Source organism: Pleurodeles waltl, chromosome 5 (genome assembly GCF_031143425.1).
Source record: "Pleurodeles waltl isolate 20211129_DDA chromosome 5, aPleWal1.hap1.20221129, whole genome shotgun sequence".
Taxonomy (NCBI): Eukaryota; Metazoa; Chordata; class Amphibia; order Caudata; family Salamandridae; genus Pleurodeles; species Pleurodeles waltl.
This window is the reverse complement of record NC_090444.1, coordinates 574,039,162-574,057,312: the sequence shown is the minus strand read 5'-3', so window position 1 is coordinate 574,057,312 and position 18,151 is coordinate 574,039,162. Positions and strand designations below refer to the sequence as shown.

General features: G+C 45.5%; 1 protein-coding gene across 4 annotated transcripts in view; it reads right to left on the bottom strand.

The window, feature by feature from the left end:
• The window catches only part of LOC138295834 (uncharacterized), a 1,330,477-nt gene that overhangs the window by 37,805 nt on the left and 1,274,521 nt on the right, over positions 1 to 18,151 (bottom strand). For all 4 annotated transcript variants that reach the window (XM_069234393.1, XM_069234396.1, XM_069234394.1 and 1 more), the window contains one exon: positions 3,812 to 3,983. In XM_069234393.1, the coding sequence (XP_069090494.1) occupies positions 3,824 to 3,983 (160 nt within the window). In that variant the 3' untranslated portion in view covers positions 3,812 to 3,823. The remainder of the gene's footprint in view (positions 1 to 3,811; positions 3,984 to 18,151) is intronic.

Below are 18,151 nucleotides of genomic sequence, written 5' to 3'. Positions count from 1 at the left end.
CATTCTCTCCATTCGCAAGCTCCGAGATCCCGGGAAAGTCGCGGTGGACCTAGCCCATCATCATTCTGTCAATCTGTTTTACCCAAGAAAAATCTAATTCAACACCATATACCTCTCGAGCGGGGTCTCAAAAGGTCTAAACCGTTAATTCAACACCATGTATGTCTCGAGTGGTGTCCCAAAAGTCTAAACCGTTAATTCAACACCATGTATGCCTCGAGTGGGGTCCCAAAAGTCTAAACCGTTAATTCAACACCATGTATGCCTCGAGTGGGGTCCCAAAAGTCTAAACCGTCCTCTGCTACCATCTACTGATAGAGCGTTCCATACTAATAATTTACCTGTATTTTGGACGCTCTTTAGGCCGATTAATCTTTTGGCTAAGTGGGACTCTCTTCACCCGAGATCAGTCAATTCAATGTAATCAATAATCAATAACGAACATAAGCAATGCCCTGATCAACATAACACTTAACAATTAATCCAGAATACATTTCGGCGAACCATGACCTTTCGGTCATGAATAACCACACCAGTTTATTCAAAGTTAGTGAATTTATTTCCCTATATTAACAAAGCTAGCACGATATAGATGTGTCTCAACACCAAATGATAAACGTAAATGAACATTAATAGCAGTCCATAACGGCGGAAAAGATGCAATCTATGCAGCATTTGAATAACAAGGCATTCGATAATAGCAATGCAAATCACTAAAACTATAATCTGTAATGAACTAATTGCATACATTTAGTCAGCATAACAAGGTCTCAAATTGCATCGTGCAACAAAAGGAATCCTCATCTAACCTCAAATTAGCATCGGCATGTGGGACTTCATGCAAACACAATTTAGCAACATTAATTTGGAAAACTCCTAACTAGGGCTCTTATCAAAAATCAGCAGTTGGTTACCTAAAAGAAACACAATGCAATTGTACAATGTCCTTTCATATTTACCAATTTCAATCAGCATTCAAGGAAGTCTTCGTCTCACAGGTACCGTTTCTCGATCAGCATGGGACGGGGCAAAGGGGCAAGGTGGACGGGGCAATTGCCTCACGGCGGCAATATAAAACTACTACTTCATGCAAAGGGATCAAAGTTAAAGTCTCTTGGGTAAGAATCATTTAAAGTCTCTTTCTCTCGATTAGAGAAAGCATCAGAGTCTCTTTCAAAATGGCGTCGCAACAAGGTGGGCCATAATAGCTGCAATGTCCTGCAAAATGGCGGGTATCGGGCTGGTAATGGCTGGTAACGGCAATAATGGCTGGTAATGGCTACTTTCTTCTCGTGCACCTGGTTTAAATAGACAACAGTTCAAATCCAGTAGGGTCTTCCATTGGAGGGTTCATAGGTTGGCTTCAAATTGTCCAATCAAAAACAACAGTTCTCAAGCTTTTACTTAAGCATACATTATCCTTGGAGACGGGTACGTAAGTTGCAACATTTTATACCAATTAACTCACTTTCAGAGCTTCCATTGTCCGCACCTGCAGATTGACCTTGGAGCAAAGAGAAAAATGCCAGGCTGGCACGAAACCTTAAGATAAGCATGTGAACGATCTCAGTGGAAAAGTACAGCTTCAAGCAGAAATACAGGTTTATTAGCACATTGGAAAAATACGAGCATCTAAATCGTGAGACCAGACAACTAGGCCGAAGCCTGCACTAAAGTTATGCTAAGCTAAAACATTTCAAACAAGCAAATCATAACACAAGTTTACGATTATGTCAGATTCGTAAAATTCTAATACATCACGTTATAAAAAGCACGCTTATAAATGTTGGCAAACTACTCTGAGGGCACATTTTGTCCCCGTTCAATCCTTATTAGTTCGGTTAGAGTCACACATGATTATTTCACTCTACGTTTATGCGCTAATAAATGTAAAACCTTCATTTCTGCGTCATCAGGGGGACATCACTTCATTGCAGTGTTGTTATTCTTTTTCTTTGGACACTTGCTGCTCCTCGTTTGTGAGTTGGTAGTTGGCCGCCTTGTTACTCTCAGACATATTTCACTTGAAAGAGACTAACATATTTCCAGAAACTAAAAAAGTAATACATCTCTCCTCACCTTGAAATGTGTAGGACGAAAAAGATGGCAACAGGCCAGAGTTAACTTTCAGCTGTTAAAGATGGAAAAAGACTGGATAATTCTGGGATTCTAGACTGTGGGAGGTTCAGTGCCCAGTGGTTCCCAACCTTTCGACTTCTGTGGACCCCCACTTTATCATCACTGGAACCCGGGGACCCCCACTAAATCATTATTGAAATCCGGGGACCCCTCCACTGAGTCATGACTGAAAGCTGGGGACCTAATCGGTTAATATTAATTAATTTTCTTAGCAGTCGCGGACCCCCTGATGAGGCTTCGCGGACCCCCGGGGGTCCCCGGACCATAGGTTGGGAAACACTGGTGTAGAACATCCACTATAAAAGTGTCCAACTATAACTAATCTGTGCTGAAAGGCAGGTTTTTCTTTTGGTTTTCTTTTTAGGTCTTACCTACTAGACAGTGCATTTGCTGTTGGTAACGAGACGTATTGTCTGCTTACAGTGGGCTTAGAGCCTGCCCACTACTTACCATTTGTTGGCTTTACTGTCACTGTCATTTGGTTGCTTCTTATCCGTTAGCTTGTGTGGATGTACTTCCTTTTCTTGTGTTTACCCTTCCTCTGGCGCATGGACATATTACTTGTGCGTTCTACTGCTTATTTATTTTTGTTTAAGCACCCCACAAGAGTGCATGTGTTTTCCTATTGTCTCGCTCATCTACTTCTCTGCCTCCACTGTGCTCAGGTTGCCCTTTCTCTGCCTGTGTGCATTTCACTGCCCCCTCTGCGATGTTTGCCCTTGTGTGCTTCTTTCCCGTTTCTCTCTCTTGTTTGTTTGCTGCCCCTCTCCCCTGGCCCACGTTGCTCTCTCGTCTGCTTCCTTCTCCTGCTCTACACTGTTCTTTCGCCATTGCCTTCCCCCCACCCACGCCACAATGTTACTTTTCCCACCCATGCCTCTATGTTGCCTTCCACACTCGGCCCCCTTTTGCTTCCTACTTTCTGCATATTGTTTGCCCACCCTCCATGTTTCTTCCCCGAGGCATGTTGCTTTTGTCCACCTGCTTGTACTACTTTTTTCTATAGGGTTACTTCTCCAATTCAAATCGGTAAACAATAAGAAAATAAAAGTGTTTACATAATTTTGTCGGTGCCCACATGCTTATTGCGCACACCTTCAAAATATATCGCAGGCTTTTTTTCATATTTTTTAAGCCATGCTGTGCAGCATTGGGATGCTGTATAAGGTGGCTAAAATGACTGGCAAATCTAATAGGTCTCAAAGGCGAGACCTACTGCTCTGCCAAGGGTCTATCGACTTTGCCAATGCTTGTTTTACAGAGGTCTTCAACATAGTTTACCCCTGTTCATGCATACATTTATAATGTGTACAAAGTGGGACTCTTCACCTCAGTGAAAGCCACTGGGCACTACTGTACGCAAATTGTGTCCCCTATGGAACACTAAGTGGGAGTTGCACCAGGGATCTGCTTTGATAAGAGAGTAGAGAGAATCCCAAGACCTCTCCGACCAGTTAACCTAGTCCCCTGCTGGAAGCCCTCTGAGAATAATTTAAATTCTCCTGGTCTTCTGCAATTGCTCCAGTGCGCCCCCACCCTCAAATAATGGTAGTGTTTCCCAGGGCGCATGTGCCATAATGGAAAAGGTGCATGGGGAACCTCAGAAATTGCCCAGTTCCTTATGGGAAGATTTACATGAATATCAGGGTTCTGCAACTTTGTAGTAATTTACCTTCTGAACAGGTTACTTATCATCCTCAGAATCCGTCTCCTCCACCTCCTCATATTCAATAATTTCCATAAGTTCCTTGTCTTCATAGGTTTCCACTTCTTGTTCTACTTGAGGCATTTCTTTTGACACAGCATGGTCTTTTGCATCATTATCCCCAGAAAGGTGATGGTTTCTGCAAAACATTAAGTGACGTAAAAAAAGATGAACATTTCTGCAAATAATTAATTGATGTGAAAAAATTAACGTTTTTGCAAAACATTCATTGACATAAAAATAATTTGTAATGCTCTTCGAGATGAAAAAATTCTGGGCATTGTACGATTGGAATACATCAAGCAAAATGAAAACTGAATAACGAAGAATACTGATTTGAACATCAACGGTAAATGTGACATTCCTTCTTTGGTAATTGCCGCTGGGTGTTACTATACGAGATCCTCCTAGGGCTGGAAAGGAAGGTTGAGGGTAGCCCTAATCCAGAAGACCTCCCTTACTTGCACCATCCAGTGCACATACCAGTCCCTTCAATGGCTTCTCAGTCAGATCAAACTCAACACACAAATTTTACATCATATACCATGCTCTTGGGAAAAAAATCCCACACCCACAAAAAAGGAGGCGCCTTTAATCCTATCTCATCATCTGCTAAAGATACGTGATGGGTAGGAATGAGAAAACCTTTAGACCGGCCGACTCACTCTCCAATCCTTTTTAACATCTTGATTCAAGTGCAGATTTCCAAAAAGCAGCTGTGAACAGAAGTGACCGGGAAAATAAATCTCCAAGATAAACCAACTAGAGGCCACCCTGTCAGAAACAAGTTTAGCACTGCAGCTACGACTGAGACATGGAACAAACCAGAGCCAAAGCTGCCCAGCTAATAAAACAACCACATAACTGGAACATTTGAACACTGAGAAAACCTGGTCTCACGTTGAAAATACAGAGGCACGCCTCAAACGTAAAGTGATATAACAAAGAAAATGTCCAACTGGTAGTCCGTGGAATGTAATAACCTAAGTTAAAAAGGTAGATCATCCTGGAGTCATTCTGAAGTCATCTGATGACTTCAGCTGGGCTATTCCTGTAATTATCTGGGAAAGTCATCCCAAGCCATCCTGAAGTATGCCTATAGAGCGAAATATTTAAATGAGATGACTCTAGAGTCATCACAGAAACTACTCCAGGATGGATTCCCGATTACTTCAGTAAAAAACATGTGATGATCGTTTACTACTGCAGGATGACCCCAGGATGATTTCTGGATTAGGCCGGATTACTCAAGGATGGGTTCCTGATTACTTCAGTGGAAAACATGTGATGATCATTTACTACTGCAGGATGATTTCAGGATTAGGCTGGATTAGTCCTAGGAGTATTCCTGGATGGGGCTGTATTATTACAGAATGATGTTGTGGTGACATACAAATGAGGCTGCATTACTCAATGGCACCAGGATAACTTTAGAATTAGGCCATATGATGACTTAATGATGGAGATGTATTACCTCAAGGTAGCATCTGGCTGTATTACTCCATGATGGTTTCAAGATGGGGATGTATTACTCTACTCCAGTGGTTCTCAACCTTTTGACTTCTGTGGACCCCCTTTTAATCATTACTGAAACTCGGGTAACCCACTGCATTATTGCTGGGATCTGGGGCTCCCCGATGAGTCATCACTGGAAACCAGCATGACCAGCTAAGCATTTACGATTTGAACAGCAAAACTATGCACAGCAAATACAGAAACAGGCATTTATCAAACAAACACACAAATGATAAAATGTTTTATTCATTCACAAATAAACAAAATCAACATTTTATTAGGAATGTTGGTGCTTTTCCAAATTAATTTAGGTCACTCATCGTCCATAAGATACTATATTCTATTTGATGCGCTTGCAATGCTCCCAAAAATAAATCAGAGGATTTATAGTTGTACATTTTGCTTCTTTATTTTAATAAATTGTATTAGTCTGTTAATATATATATATTTTTTTAAAGTAGTCGTAGTCCTCCTGAGTAAGTTTCCCCCCCCCCGACCACAGGTTAAGAACCACTGCCCTAAGATGATCATGAAAATTAATGGGTAAACCTTGTCTGACATACTGTGGAAGTTAAGAATTCCATATTTGTATTAGTTTTGTCTGCAAAGCGGATCCTGGCTACAAAAAAATACAAGTATCTGCTTCATGGCAGCGGTGACTGGCTACTGGAGAATTGTGTAGTGAAAGTGGTTTTGTCAAGGGATACTAACATCATAGTGTGGTGAGTGGTTAAAGTTAGTGGCGGAGATGACATAGTTGTTGGGGTCGTTACTCTGTGTTTGGGTGATAGTCTAACTGATTGGTGCTGAAAGAAAGTGCTGTTGCAACTGCCTAAAGGGAAGTGAATGGTTAAGGAACAGAGTGCTGCACCACTTTTCATGTGCCCCTTAGCGCTCCCCTAACACCACCATGTGTGCGCTGTATTTAAAATACGGCGTAACATGGCAGTAGTTAGGGGACTGGTATCAGAATTTTTTACGCTAGTCTGGCGCTTTGCAGGATTAGTGTATAAAATGTTGTTGCTAATCCTGCAAAGCACCCAGAGGCACACTGTTATCAACAGAAGCCTCCTTGTAATGCCTGATCTGAGCAGGCATTAAAAGTTCCGAAAAAAAATGACTCAAAGAGATCTGCATACATTATGCCTGGCGCAGAAATCATGTAGAGGAAAGGGATACAAAGTGGCGCAAAGCATGCATTGCGCCACTTTGTAAATATGGCACCGCTTTTTTCGCCTTCTATCGCCACATTAGCGTAAAAAAATGGCGTTAATCTGGCGTTACAATGGCGCTAGGGGTGCTTAAATATATTTAATGTGGCTAGCTGACTGGATAAGTAAAGCCAGCTTTTACAAGTGCTTAAAAACACATGAATGTATGTGAAAGGGGAGCGATGGAGGGATGAAGGGCACATTTGCAGGGTGGTAGTGAATGAAACCGAGGAGGAGGTCATGGGGTGGGGGGCCACCAGTCCTAAAGCCGGCCCTGTGTGCAGGACTAGCTCCCTGACAAAATGCAAAATAATTAAATAGTGTCGCGCCAAGGCGGTTCATTCTGGAGCAGCACAAGAGCTGAGATCTGCCATCCATCCTTTCCACAAGATAATACTGATGTGATTGCCCTCCCTTGTTGAACAGCTCACTAACTATGCCTGTGTGTACGTGATGTGTACATTGATGTATAAAACAGCCTTTCAGGAGGCCTTGTTTTGGGGGAGCATGGAGTATTCCTAGTCCTGCTGTTTTCAGCGTATTTTCTAACTGGGGTTTTAGCACCCCCAGTGGAGGATAGGAGAGAGCTGTCATGGATAAGTGAGTTTGGAAATGTGTGTTCCAGTGACCACTACCTAACTCCCAGAGTACAGACACTAGCTTGTCCTCCACATTGGAAGGCACACGCGTCTTGGCAGAAACATCCAGAGCACACACTTCTCTATAATTGATGCGTCAGATGCACTAGGTGTGCACGTAATGTTCACCAGGTGTGTGTGTGTTTTGTATCATGTAGGATAAAGGTGTGTGGAGCATGAGAGTGTCTCTGTGTGATAACTGACCCAGAGATGCGCCCTTCCCTAAGGCAGGAAGAAAGTCACTGTATTGGTATTCCCATTTCAAGAGATAGGCCTGTCTGTTCTACACCAGGTTCAGTGGACGGCAAAATCTGCTCTACCTATTACTCAATAAATTGCACCATATTGTTGTAGGAGGCTGGCTTGGTTTGTAGTGGGTACCTATGGTACTTACACCTTATACCAGCTCCAGTTGTCCCTTAATAGTGAAATGTAGGCCGTGTCTAGAAGCCAGGCTCTCTAGAAGTAGCTGTGGATGAGCAGCCAAGGCTTATCTAGGAGACATGCAAAGCTCATGCAATACCACTGTAGTCATACAGTACTCACACACGAAAGAAAGCACTCAGGGCCTTATTTATACTTTTTGGTGCAAAACTGCACTAAGGCAGTTTTGCCCCAAAAAGTTTTGCACCGGCTTGCACCATTTTTTAGCACCAGCGGGGCACCATATTTATGGAATGGTGCAAGCCGGTGCAAAGGGTAGGCTAGCTTAAAAAAAAAAATTACATTAGGCAGTTTTGAGTCAAAATAAATTATTCTGAGCAGATTAGCATCATTTTTTGACGCTAAGGGGCGTATTTATACTCTGTTTGCAATGAATTAGCGTCATTTTTTTTTTACTCTAATTCAGCGCAAAACTAACTCCATATTTATACTTTGGTGCTAGACCCGTCTCGCACCAAATTTATGGAGTTAAAGTCATTTTTTGGAAGTGGAAACCTACCTTGCCTTAATGAGATGCAAGGTAGGCGTTCCCGTGCAAAAAAATGACTCTATGGCCTTAACACCATATTTATACTCCCATGTAAAAATGGTGCAAAGGAGGGAGGAAGGGTCAAAAAATGGGGCAAAGCTTGCTTTGCCCCATTTTTTAAGACCTGGGTCAGGGCAGGTCTTAGAGGACCTGTGGCCCTATTTCCATGGTGGAACACCATGGAATAAGCCCAGAGGTGCCCTCCCTAGGCCCTAGGGGCACCCCCACCCACACTAGAGGGACTGCGAGGATGGGGGACCCCATCCCAGGTAAGTACAGGTAAGTGCATTTTATTTTTGAAAGTGCCATAGGGGGCCCTGAAATGGGCCCCCATATATGGCACCGGGTGCAATGGCCATGCCCAGGGGACCCCTGTCCTCTGTGCTGGCCACTGGGGTGGTGGGCATGACTCCTGCCTTTCCTAAGGCAGGAGTCATATGGTAGGTTTAGCACCATAAAATGTCGCTAATCTGGTTAGAGTCATTTATTTTTACTCTAACCTGCCTAAAGCCATTTTTTGGTGCTAAACCCTCTTCTTCTATACTGCCAGCCCCACCCGACTAAAGTCATTTTTTTAAACTCTAGCCTACCCTTTGCACCGGCTTGCACCATTCCATAAATATGGTGCCCGGCTGGTGCACAGAAATGGTGCAAGCCGGTGCTCAACTTTTTGGTGCAAAACTGAGTTAGTGCAGTTTTGCAGCAAAAAGTATAAATAAGGGCCAATATTTTGTAAGTTTGCGCCACTTTTGTGTCATAAAATGACGTTAATGCAGTGCAAAAAAAGTTTAAATAAGGGCCTTGGTGCTAGATGGGTCTAGCACCAAAGTATAAATATGGAGTTAGTTTTGCACCGAATTAGAGTTAAAAAAAAATGACACTAATTCGGTGCAAACAGAGTATAAATACGCCGCAGAGTATAAATATGCCCCTAAATATGGTGTTAAGGCCATAGAGTCATTTTTTGCACGGGAACGCCTACCTTGAATCTCATTAAGGCAAAGTAGGACTCCACTTTCAAAAAATGACTTTAACTCCATAAATTTGGTGCTAGAGGGGTCTAGCACCAAAGTATAAATATGGAGTTAGTTTTGCACCGAATTAGAGTAAAAAAAAATGACACTAATTTGGTGCAAACAGAGTATAAATATGCCCCTCAGTGTTACAAACATAAAGGTACTTTATTTTGGTGACACAATTATCAAAAATACCATAGATACTATACTCCCTTAGGAGGTAAGTAATACACAAATTATATACACTAGTATACAAAACAGGAGTAAAAACAGTTAGAAAACTGTGCACTTGGTGAAAATCACAATAGTTAGAAATGGGCCTGGGGAGTGGGGGAACACAAACCATATACTAAGAAAGTGGAATGCAAATGTCGGTTTCCCACCTAGGCAAGTGTAGTGTGTTGAGGGAAGCTGGGAGTACTCAAAAACCCCAAAGGTAAGTACAAGAACCCATTCCAGTGCCCAGGAAAGCAGAAGTAAAACACAGTAACTTTCCCAGAACACACAAAGAAATGAGAAAGAAGATTATGCAAGAACCAGAAGAGACTGCAAGACACCAACAGTGGATTCCTGGACCTGAAGACCTGTGGAAGAAGGGGACCAAGTCCAAGAAGCACAGAAGAGTCCAGGGAGAACAGGAGCCCCTGCTAACCTAGATAAAGGTACAACAGAAGAACCACTGGTGAAGAAGAACAGTCAGAATTGCACCCAAGAAGACGGAGTCGGGTTCCTCGTTGGTGCAAGTGATGTCCCATGCCCGAAGGAGGATTGCAGTCTGGTTTGCATTGCTGGAGTCCGCCAGCAAGCCATGGCACAGGCAAAGCTCGCAGTTAGCAGAAAATGGTGCTGTCCGGGACCAGGAAGGACCAGGTGGACTCTATCAGGAGACGGAGCCAGAGGGGGCTCTCAGCAACTCAGAGAGTCCACAGAAGACCAGACAGCACACACAGGAGTCCCACAGCATGGAGGCATAGAAGGTGCAAAAGGAGGCTCATGCAGCACTATGACAAAGGTTACCATGCCACCGGAGAACAACTCAGGAAGATGTTCATCGCAGGATATTGTGCTGGGGGCTAGAGCTGCAAGACGCACGAAGAACTTCATGGAAGGATGCCAACAAGCCTTAGCAGCTGCAAAACACTAGGTGCACGGGGTACTGTTTTGCATGGGGAGGCAAGCTCTTACCTCCACCAAAATTGGATAGTAGGACGTTAGGACCATCGGGACCGCTTCAGTCCACTACCTGTGATGCAGGATTCACGCAGCTCAGCAGGAGAGGGGATCCACTCAGCAGGTCGTCGTTATAGTAGGTGCCTGCTGAAGCAGGGGAGTGACTCCTTCACCCCAAGGGAGATTCCTTCACTCTTCTGGTGCAGACTGAAGATGGACTGTCCTCAAAGGATGCACGACCGGGAAACAGTTGCAGTTGCTGCAGGAACTGAAGATAGAATGTTGCAGAAGGCGTCTTGCTTCTTTGTTGCAGTTTATAGAGTTCCTGGAGGATCCACATGCAGTTTCTTCAGTGAGAAGATGGAAGTGGAGGATGCAGAGGATACCTGCTGGAGTCTTGCAATCCGAATCTGAAGAACCACCCAAAGAAGAGACCCTAAATAGCCCTGAAAGGGGGATTGGTTAGCTAAACAGGTAAGCACCTCTCAGGGGAGGGCTCTGATGTCACCTGCTGGCACTGACCACTCAGATGCTCTCAGAGTTCCCTGCCAACTTGGACTCCCAGATGGCAAAACCCAGGGACCCTCTGGAGGAGCTCTGAACACCATCCCTGGGGTACTGATGGACAGGGGAGTGGTCACTCCCCTTTCTTTTTTCCAGTTTCGCGCCAGAGCAGGAACTGGGGGTCCCTGAACCGATGTAGACTAGTTTATGCAAGGAGGGCACCAAACGTGCCCTTCAAAGCATTTCCAGTGGCTTGAGGAGGCTACCCCTCCATAGCCTGTAACACCTATTTTCAAAGGGGGTGGGTGTAACACCACTCTCCCAAAGGAAATCCTTTGTCTGCCTTCCTGGGCTTGAGCTTCTTAAGCAGCAGGAGGGCAGAAACTTGTCTGTGAGGTGGCAGCAGCTTGGGCTGCCTGGAAAACCTCAGAAGGCTGTAATGGCAATACTGGAGGTCCTCTAAGGTGCCCCCAGAGTGCATGGAATTAGACAACCTATGCTTGCAAAAGCCTTGGAGAATGATTCCAACATGTTTGATGCCAAACATGCCTATGTTCGGGGTTACCATTATGTAGCTGGACATAGGGAGTGACCTATGTCCAATACACGCATAAAATGGAGTCCCCACAGTCATGAAGTCCGGGAAAATGGTCCTGGAGGTTGTGGGGGCACCTCTGCTAGTGCAGGGATGCCCGCACACACAGGTACTCTGCACCCTGACCTGGTAGAGTGTTAATGGCAGTGAAAGGGTGCTTGCACCTTGTCATGCCGGCTGCAATGGCAGTCTTGCAGAAGCCTTTGCATGGCCTCCCTATTGGTGGCAAAATATATGCTGCAGCCCATAGGGATCCCCTGAAGCCCGAATGCCCTGGGTACCTAAGTACCATATACTAAGGACTTATAAGGGGGCACCAGTGTGCCAATTGTGGGTGAAATACTGTGTTAACATTATGTAACAACCATAATTTAAGGGAGAGAGCATAACTACTGGGGTTCTGATTAGCAGGATCCCAGTAGACACAGTTAAACACACTCACAAACAGGTCAAAAGTGGGGGTAACCAAGCTAGAAAGGGCTACTTTCCTACACAACCCCCTCCCCAAACAAAGGACAATAAGACTAACCTTGGCCAGTCGAGACTTCATTGTATAAGTGGTGATAATTGGAGAGTAGCTCTACAATAGAGTGGTTACTCCCTTTATCATCCACTATGTGGTCCCTTCCCTGTGGGGAGGTGAACCACCCTGTTTGGTTACTTGTAGGTAAAGAACAGTAAAACTGTGAACCCTGAGATTCCATATGTTAAGGTTAGGAAGACGTTTTTAAAGTGGGGCAGAATGACTGTCCCTGGGACCCAATGTTAGGACAGGGTTGCTGTCCTAAGGGTTGTAATGCCAGACAGTGATGCTGTCTTAGCAGGCAAAATGTTTGTCCCCATGGCTCTAAAGGAGGACAGGGCTGCTGTCATTCTTGGGGTAGAACAGGACAGGGTTGCTGTCCCAAGGGCTCTACATAAGGACAGGATGGCTGTACTATAGTTTTAGAGGAAGTGCAGGGGTGCTGCCCTGAAGTTACTCTGGGAGGGCTGGAGGGTTGCTCCAAATTTTCTAAGACATGGCAGGGTTGCTGGTTTGTCTTAGGTTTCCCACAGAGAGGTTCTTTTACCTCTGGGAGTTCAGTTGTGCTAGCTTTTGACTCCCTTGATAAAGGTTCCACCCTAGGGGTGGTATCCCCCCTCACAGGAATTATATCCCTAGTGGTAGGGTGTGCAGGGTATACTTTGATACCCTTTTTATCTGTGTGTTTGAGGAGTATCCTGGGCCATTATTTCAGGCTCCAGTGCTCCTTCCCTTCTTTGATTTTTAATCTCTTTTGAGATTAAAGGAAACAATTCCTTTGGAATATCCAGCATGGATGCGTGGGTCGTAAACTCTACTTCATCCCAAACCTGAGGCCTCTAGGTCATTTCCTAGGAAACATTCTACAGGTAAGCTAAGTGATGCTACCACCTGCTTAGAGCTAGTAACTCCACCCCAACTAAGTTGCACTACAGCTAAGGGGAGGGACTGAGTGGAGTTATTCACAGCAGTGACTTCGTACTTCTGACCAAGTAGGTGTTGTGCAGGTAACGCTAAGTTTTCAGTGACTAAAGTGATACTGGCACCTGTGTCCCTGTAGGCCTGGGCCTCAACACCATTTATCTGAAAGTGCTTCTTGTACTTATTCATATTAAGGGGACAAGCAGCTAAGGTGACAAGGCCAATGTCACCCGGTGAGACAGAAACTCTCTTGGGGGTTGTTACACCTACCCCAGTTTCTATTAAGGACCCAAATGTGAACCTAACTACCCCTTTCATTTGACTATTGCCAGTAGTCCCACCACTATTACTACTACTAGAGGCACTAGAAGTGGATGTGGAGTTAGTAGTGGTGGTAGGCTATTACCTGGACAAGATTGGTCCCCTGGCCTATGGCCTTTATTTATGCACACATAGCACCAAGGCTTTTTAGTGTGTGCAGAAGAAGAAGAAGAAAGTTTTATTCCCACCCCCAGAGGAGTTTTGTGGACCTGGTGTAGGAAAATACCATCTTTCTTGGCATGTTACCCCTAATTTCTTCCTGTTTGTCAGTGTGTTTTTACTGTCTCACTGGGATCATGCTAGTCAGGACCCCAGTACTCGTAGTTTGTGGCCAATATGTGTTGTCAGTATACTTTACTGTGTCACTGGAGTTCTGCTAACCAGAACTCCAGTGCTTATGCTCTCTCTGTGTACCAAATGTGTCACTATAGTTTAGTGACTTCATATACCAATTCCAATTGGCACACTGGTCCCCCCTTATAAGTCCCTAGTATATGGTACCTAGGTACCCAGGGCATTGGGGTTCCAGGAGATCCTTATGGGCTGCAGCATTTTATTTGCCACCTATAAGTAGCTCATACAAACACTCCTTCAGGACAGCCATTGCAGCCTGAGTGAAATAGTGCACATACTATTTCACAGCCATTTTTCACTGCACCAGGTAACTTATAAGTCACCTATATGTCTAACCTTCAGTTACTGAAGGCTAGGTGCAAAGTTACTGTGTGTGAGGGCACTCTTGCACTAACAAAGGTGCCCCATGTTGTCCAGGGCCAATTTCCCGGACTTCGTGAGGGCAGGGACACCATTATAAGCGTGCACTACATATGTGTCAATACATATATGTTTCTTCACAATGGTAACTCCGAATATGGCCATGTGAGGTGTCTAAGATTGTGAAATTGAACCCCCAATCCAAATCTGGTATCGGGGGCAAAATCCATGCACGCTAGGGACTCCACCATGGACCCCCTGTTCTGCCAAACAAACTCTCTGAGGTTTCCACTGCAGCCCCAGCTGCTGCTTCCTCACAGACAGGATTCTGCCCTCCTGGGGATTGAGCAGCTCAATCTCAGGAAGGCAGAACAATGCATTTCCTTTAGGAGAGGGGTGTTACAGCCTCTCCCATGTGGAAATAGGTGTTACAGGCATAGGAGGGGTATGCTCCCAGAGCCTCTGGAAATGCTTTGAAGGGCACAAACGGTGCCCTCCTTGCATAATCCAGTCTACACCGTTTCAGGGACCCCCAGTCCTTGCTCTGGCACGAAACTGGACAAAGGAAAAGGGAGTGACCACTCCCCTGTCGATCACCACCCCAGGGGTGGTGCCCAGAGCTCCTCCAGAGTGTCCCTGACATTAGCCATCTTAGATTCCAAGGTGTGGGGACCCTCTGGAGACCTCTGAGTGGCCAGTGCCAGCAGGTGATGTCAGAGACCCCTCCTGATAGGTGCATACCTGGGTAGGTAGCCAATACCTCTCTCAGGGATATTAGGGTCTCTCCTCTGGGTGTTTTCTCAGATTCAGTTTGCAAGACTCCACCAGGACTCCTCTCCATTCTCTGCTTCAGCTTCTGACTGTTGGATCAACCTCAGACTGCTCCAGAAACCGCTGTAACTGCAACAAAGTATCCAGGACGACTCCTGTAACCTGCAACTTCAGCTCCAGCCAGCATTTGCAACAGTTTCCAAGGTGTGCACGTTCTGAGGACTGCCTTTCTTCACCCTGCACCAGAAGAACTGAAGGAATCTCCCGTGGAGTGACAGAGTCACTTCCCTGCTTCAGCAGGCACCCTTCTGTGACGACAACTGACATTCTGGGACTCCTCTCCTGATGAAGAGTGTGCTCCCTGGAACACCAGTGGTGGACCAAAGTGACCCAGACTGTCAGGCTGAAACCTGTCTGTGATGTGGCAGAAGCTGGGGCTGCATTGGAAACCTCAGAGAGCTGGTTTGGCAGTACTTGGAGGTCCATGGTGGAGCCCCAGAGTGCATGGGATTGGCGCCCGAATACCAGATTTGGATTGGGGGAGTCAATTCCATGATCTTAGACACCTCACATGGCCATATTCGGAGTTAGCATTGTGAAGCTACATATATGTATTGACATATATGTAGTGCACGCTTATAATGGAGACCCCACACTCACAAAGTCCAGGGAATTGACCCTGGACAACGTGGGGGCACCTTTGCTAGTGCAAGGGTGCCCTTACACACAGTAACTTTGCAACTAGCCTTCAGTAAATAAAGGTTAGACATATAGGTGCCTTATAAGTTACCTAGTGCAGTGAAAATGTCTGTGAAATAGTATGTGCACTATTTCACTCAGGCTGCAGTGGCAGTCCTGAAGAAAGGTTTGTATGAGCTCCTTATGGGTGGCTAAAGAAATGCTCCAGCCCATAAGGATCTCCTGTAACCCCAATGCCCGGAGTACCTAGGTACCATATACTAGGCACTTATAAGGAGGGTCCAGTGTGCCAATCAGAATTGGTTGGAATATGGAGTCACTAAACTATAGTGACAAATGTGGTACAAAGAGAGGGCATAAGCACTCAAGTTCTGGTTAGCAGGACTCCAGTGACGCAGTCAAGCATACTGACATATGGGCCACAAACTATGAGCACTGGGCTCCTGGCTAGCAGAATCCCAGTGAGACAGTAAAAACACACTGAGAAATAGGGTTTAAACTATGAGTACTGGGGTCCTGGGCAGCAGGATCCCAGTGAGACAGTAAAAACACACTGACAAACAGGCTGAAAATGGGGGTAACCATGCTAGAGAGAGGCTACTTTCTCACACTCCCTGAATTGCATACTGAAAGGCACAGAACGTTGGACAATGGGTATTGCTTTGAGAAGCTGAATTCCACCAGAGGGGTTCGCCACAGGGCAAAGACATCTCATACCACCTTCAGGTGATAATACCGCTCATGATCGGCAAGACTATGCTGGTTCAGGCTTCTAGCCCTGGTGTTCAGAGAGCTAGCCAGTTGGTTAGTGATTAGCCAAATCCCATGCTGGTGGACCCACAACCAGAGCCTCAGTGCTTCTTAGAAGGAAAGGTGAGACCCCACTTCTCCCTGTTTGCTGACATACCACATTATGATTGTGTTTTCCGTCAAGACTGGAACAGACTAATAGTGAATGGAAGAATGCATTGAGCTCCATCCAAATCACTGAGTCGAATTCTGATGTGAAGTACTTGCTCTTTTGAAGGCCAAAGGCCTCTGAGCTCCAGTTCCGCAGGTGTACACCCCACCTGGGGGTAGATGCATCCACCACAACCATGACCACAGTTGTTGAAGGACATCCCTTAGATTAAGTTCTTCTCGGCTGATCACCAGACTAGGTCCGTCACAGTGTTCTTGGACACCACAGTGATCATCCAGTCTTCCGGAACAAGTACCAGAAGAACCTGAGCCAGAGACAGCATCTTTAATGTTTCCTTATACAATTAAAAATTCAAGAGATCTAAGATTGGACAAAGACCACCATCCTTCTTGGGGACCAGGAAGTACAGAGAATATTATCCCTACTAATTCCCTGTTCTGCACCAACTCCACTGCTTTATTCTGTAGCCTGGTTGCCACCTGCTACTACAGTATTTACAAATGGTTCTCTGTCTGAAAGGACTGCCGGGGTAGGCTGTAGGGAGGAGGCTGTTGGAAGGGTAGGGCACAATTCCTTTGTACAATCAGAAAAACCCACCAGTCTGATGTTATGGCCTTCCAGATCCATAGAAAGAAAGAGACCTGTCCTCTAACGGCCTGCACATGCCCCTTGAATGGGAGGCTAAATATGTTTTCCAGGTTGTGCCAGAGAGGAAAAGGTAATGTCCATTAGTTTGGCTTGGACATCCCCAGGGAAGCTATAGACTTTAGCCAGGCCTGCCTATGAAGGGCTGCGGAGGAATACATGGCTCTGGCCACAGAGTCTACTGTGTCCAAACCAGCTTTAATATTGTGCCTGGATGCATCCTGGGCTTTGCAGCTGACTGCAAAATGTTTTTTTCGGCAATCTGGTAGATTGAGCATACATTTTGCTGCCATATCCCACAAGTAACAGGTGTATCATCCAAGAAGGTAGATAGCCAAGGGAAGGAGTGCCAGGCTAGCTGCTGAGAAAATCTTTTCCCAACAACCTCCAGGTTCTTGCATTCTGTGTGCAGCCTGTGGATCGGGAAGGATCCACTGTTTTATGTGGTGCACAAGGAGGCATCACAAGACCGAGCAGTGGACAGATAAGAATGCCGGCCCTCCTGTCACTATTCTATATCATCAAGCCACTGTCTGGCTTACTGCTGATGCTGATTTTTGTTTTTCCCAGGCATCCTTGACAGGCTCTATCAAGGCTGTGTTAAATGGTTCCACAAGGGTGAAAGTGGACTGTGGAACCTCTGTGGGGATATTTGACTTCAATTCCAAGGAACGAAGGGGCAACTCAAAAATCTCAGCTGTCTGTTTTTTGTGACAGTGTGGAATGAAGACATCTCTGCTGGAGATTGACCTGGGGCTTGGTCAATTTCCATGTATGGTGATGTGTCAAGGCCACTGGCATTTTGTGCACAGTCAGCTGTGTCAAAGGTGGAAGGTGGTAGCACCATCTTGCTACTGTCATCTGTATCCTGGTTCCTCTGCAATGTGTTCAAATCCAAACCAAAAAGATTGTGCCTGTTTTGCCAACAAAATTGGTAAAATTCCTTCCCACAACCTCCCCTCTCAATTAGCCTGTGGGTCTCTTTTCTTGACCATAGTGTTGTTTGGAGCACATGGAAGGTCCTGAGGAAGTGTGAGAGTTGTGTAAGAGGAGGTGGTGCTGCTGGATGGGCACCCAGCAAGGGCACCACATTGGCATGACTCTGGCCAGCACCAGGAGAAGTGGAACAAAGGGGATGCTCAGGGCTGAGGATGGACCCACCAGCAGAA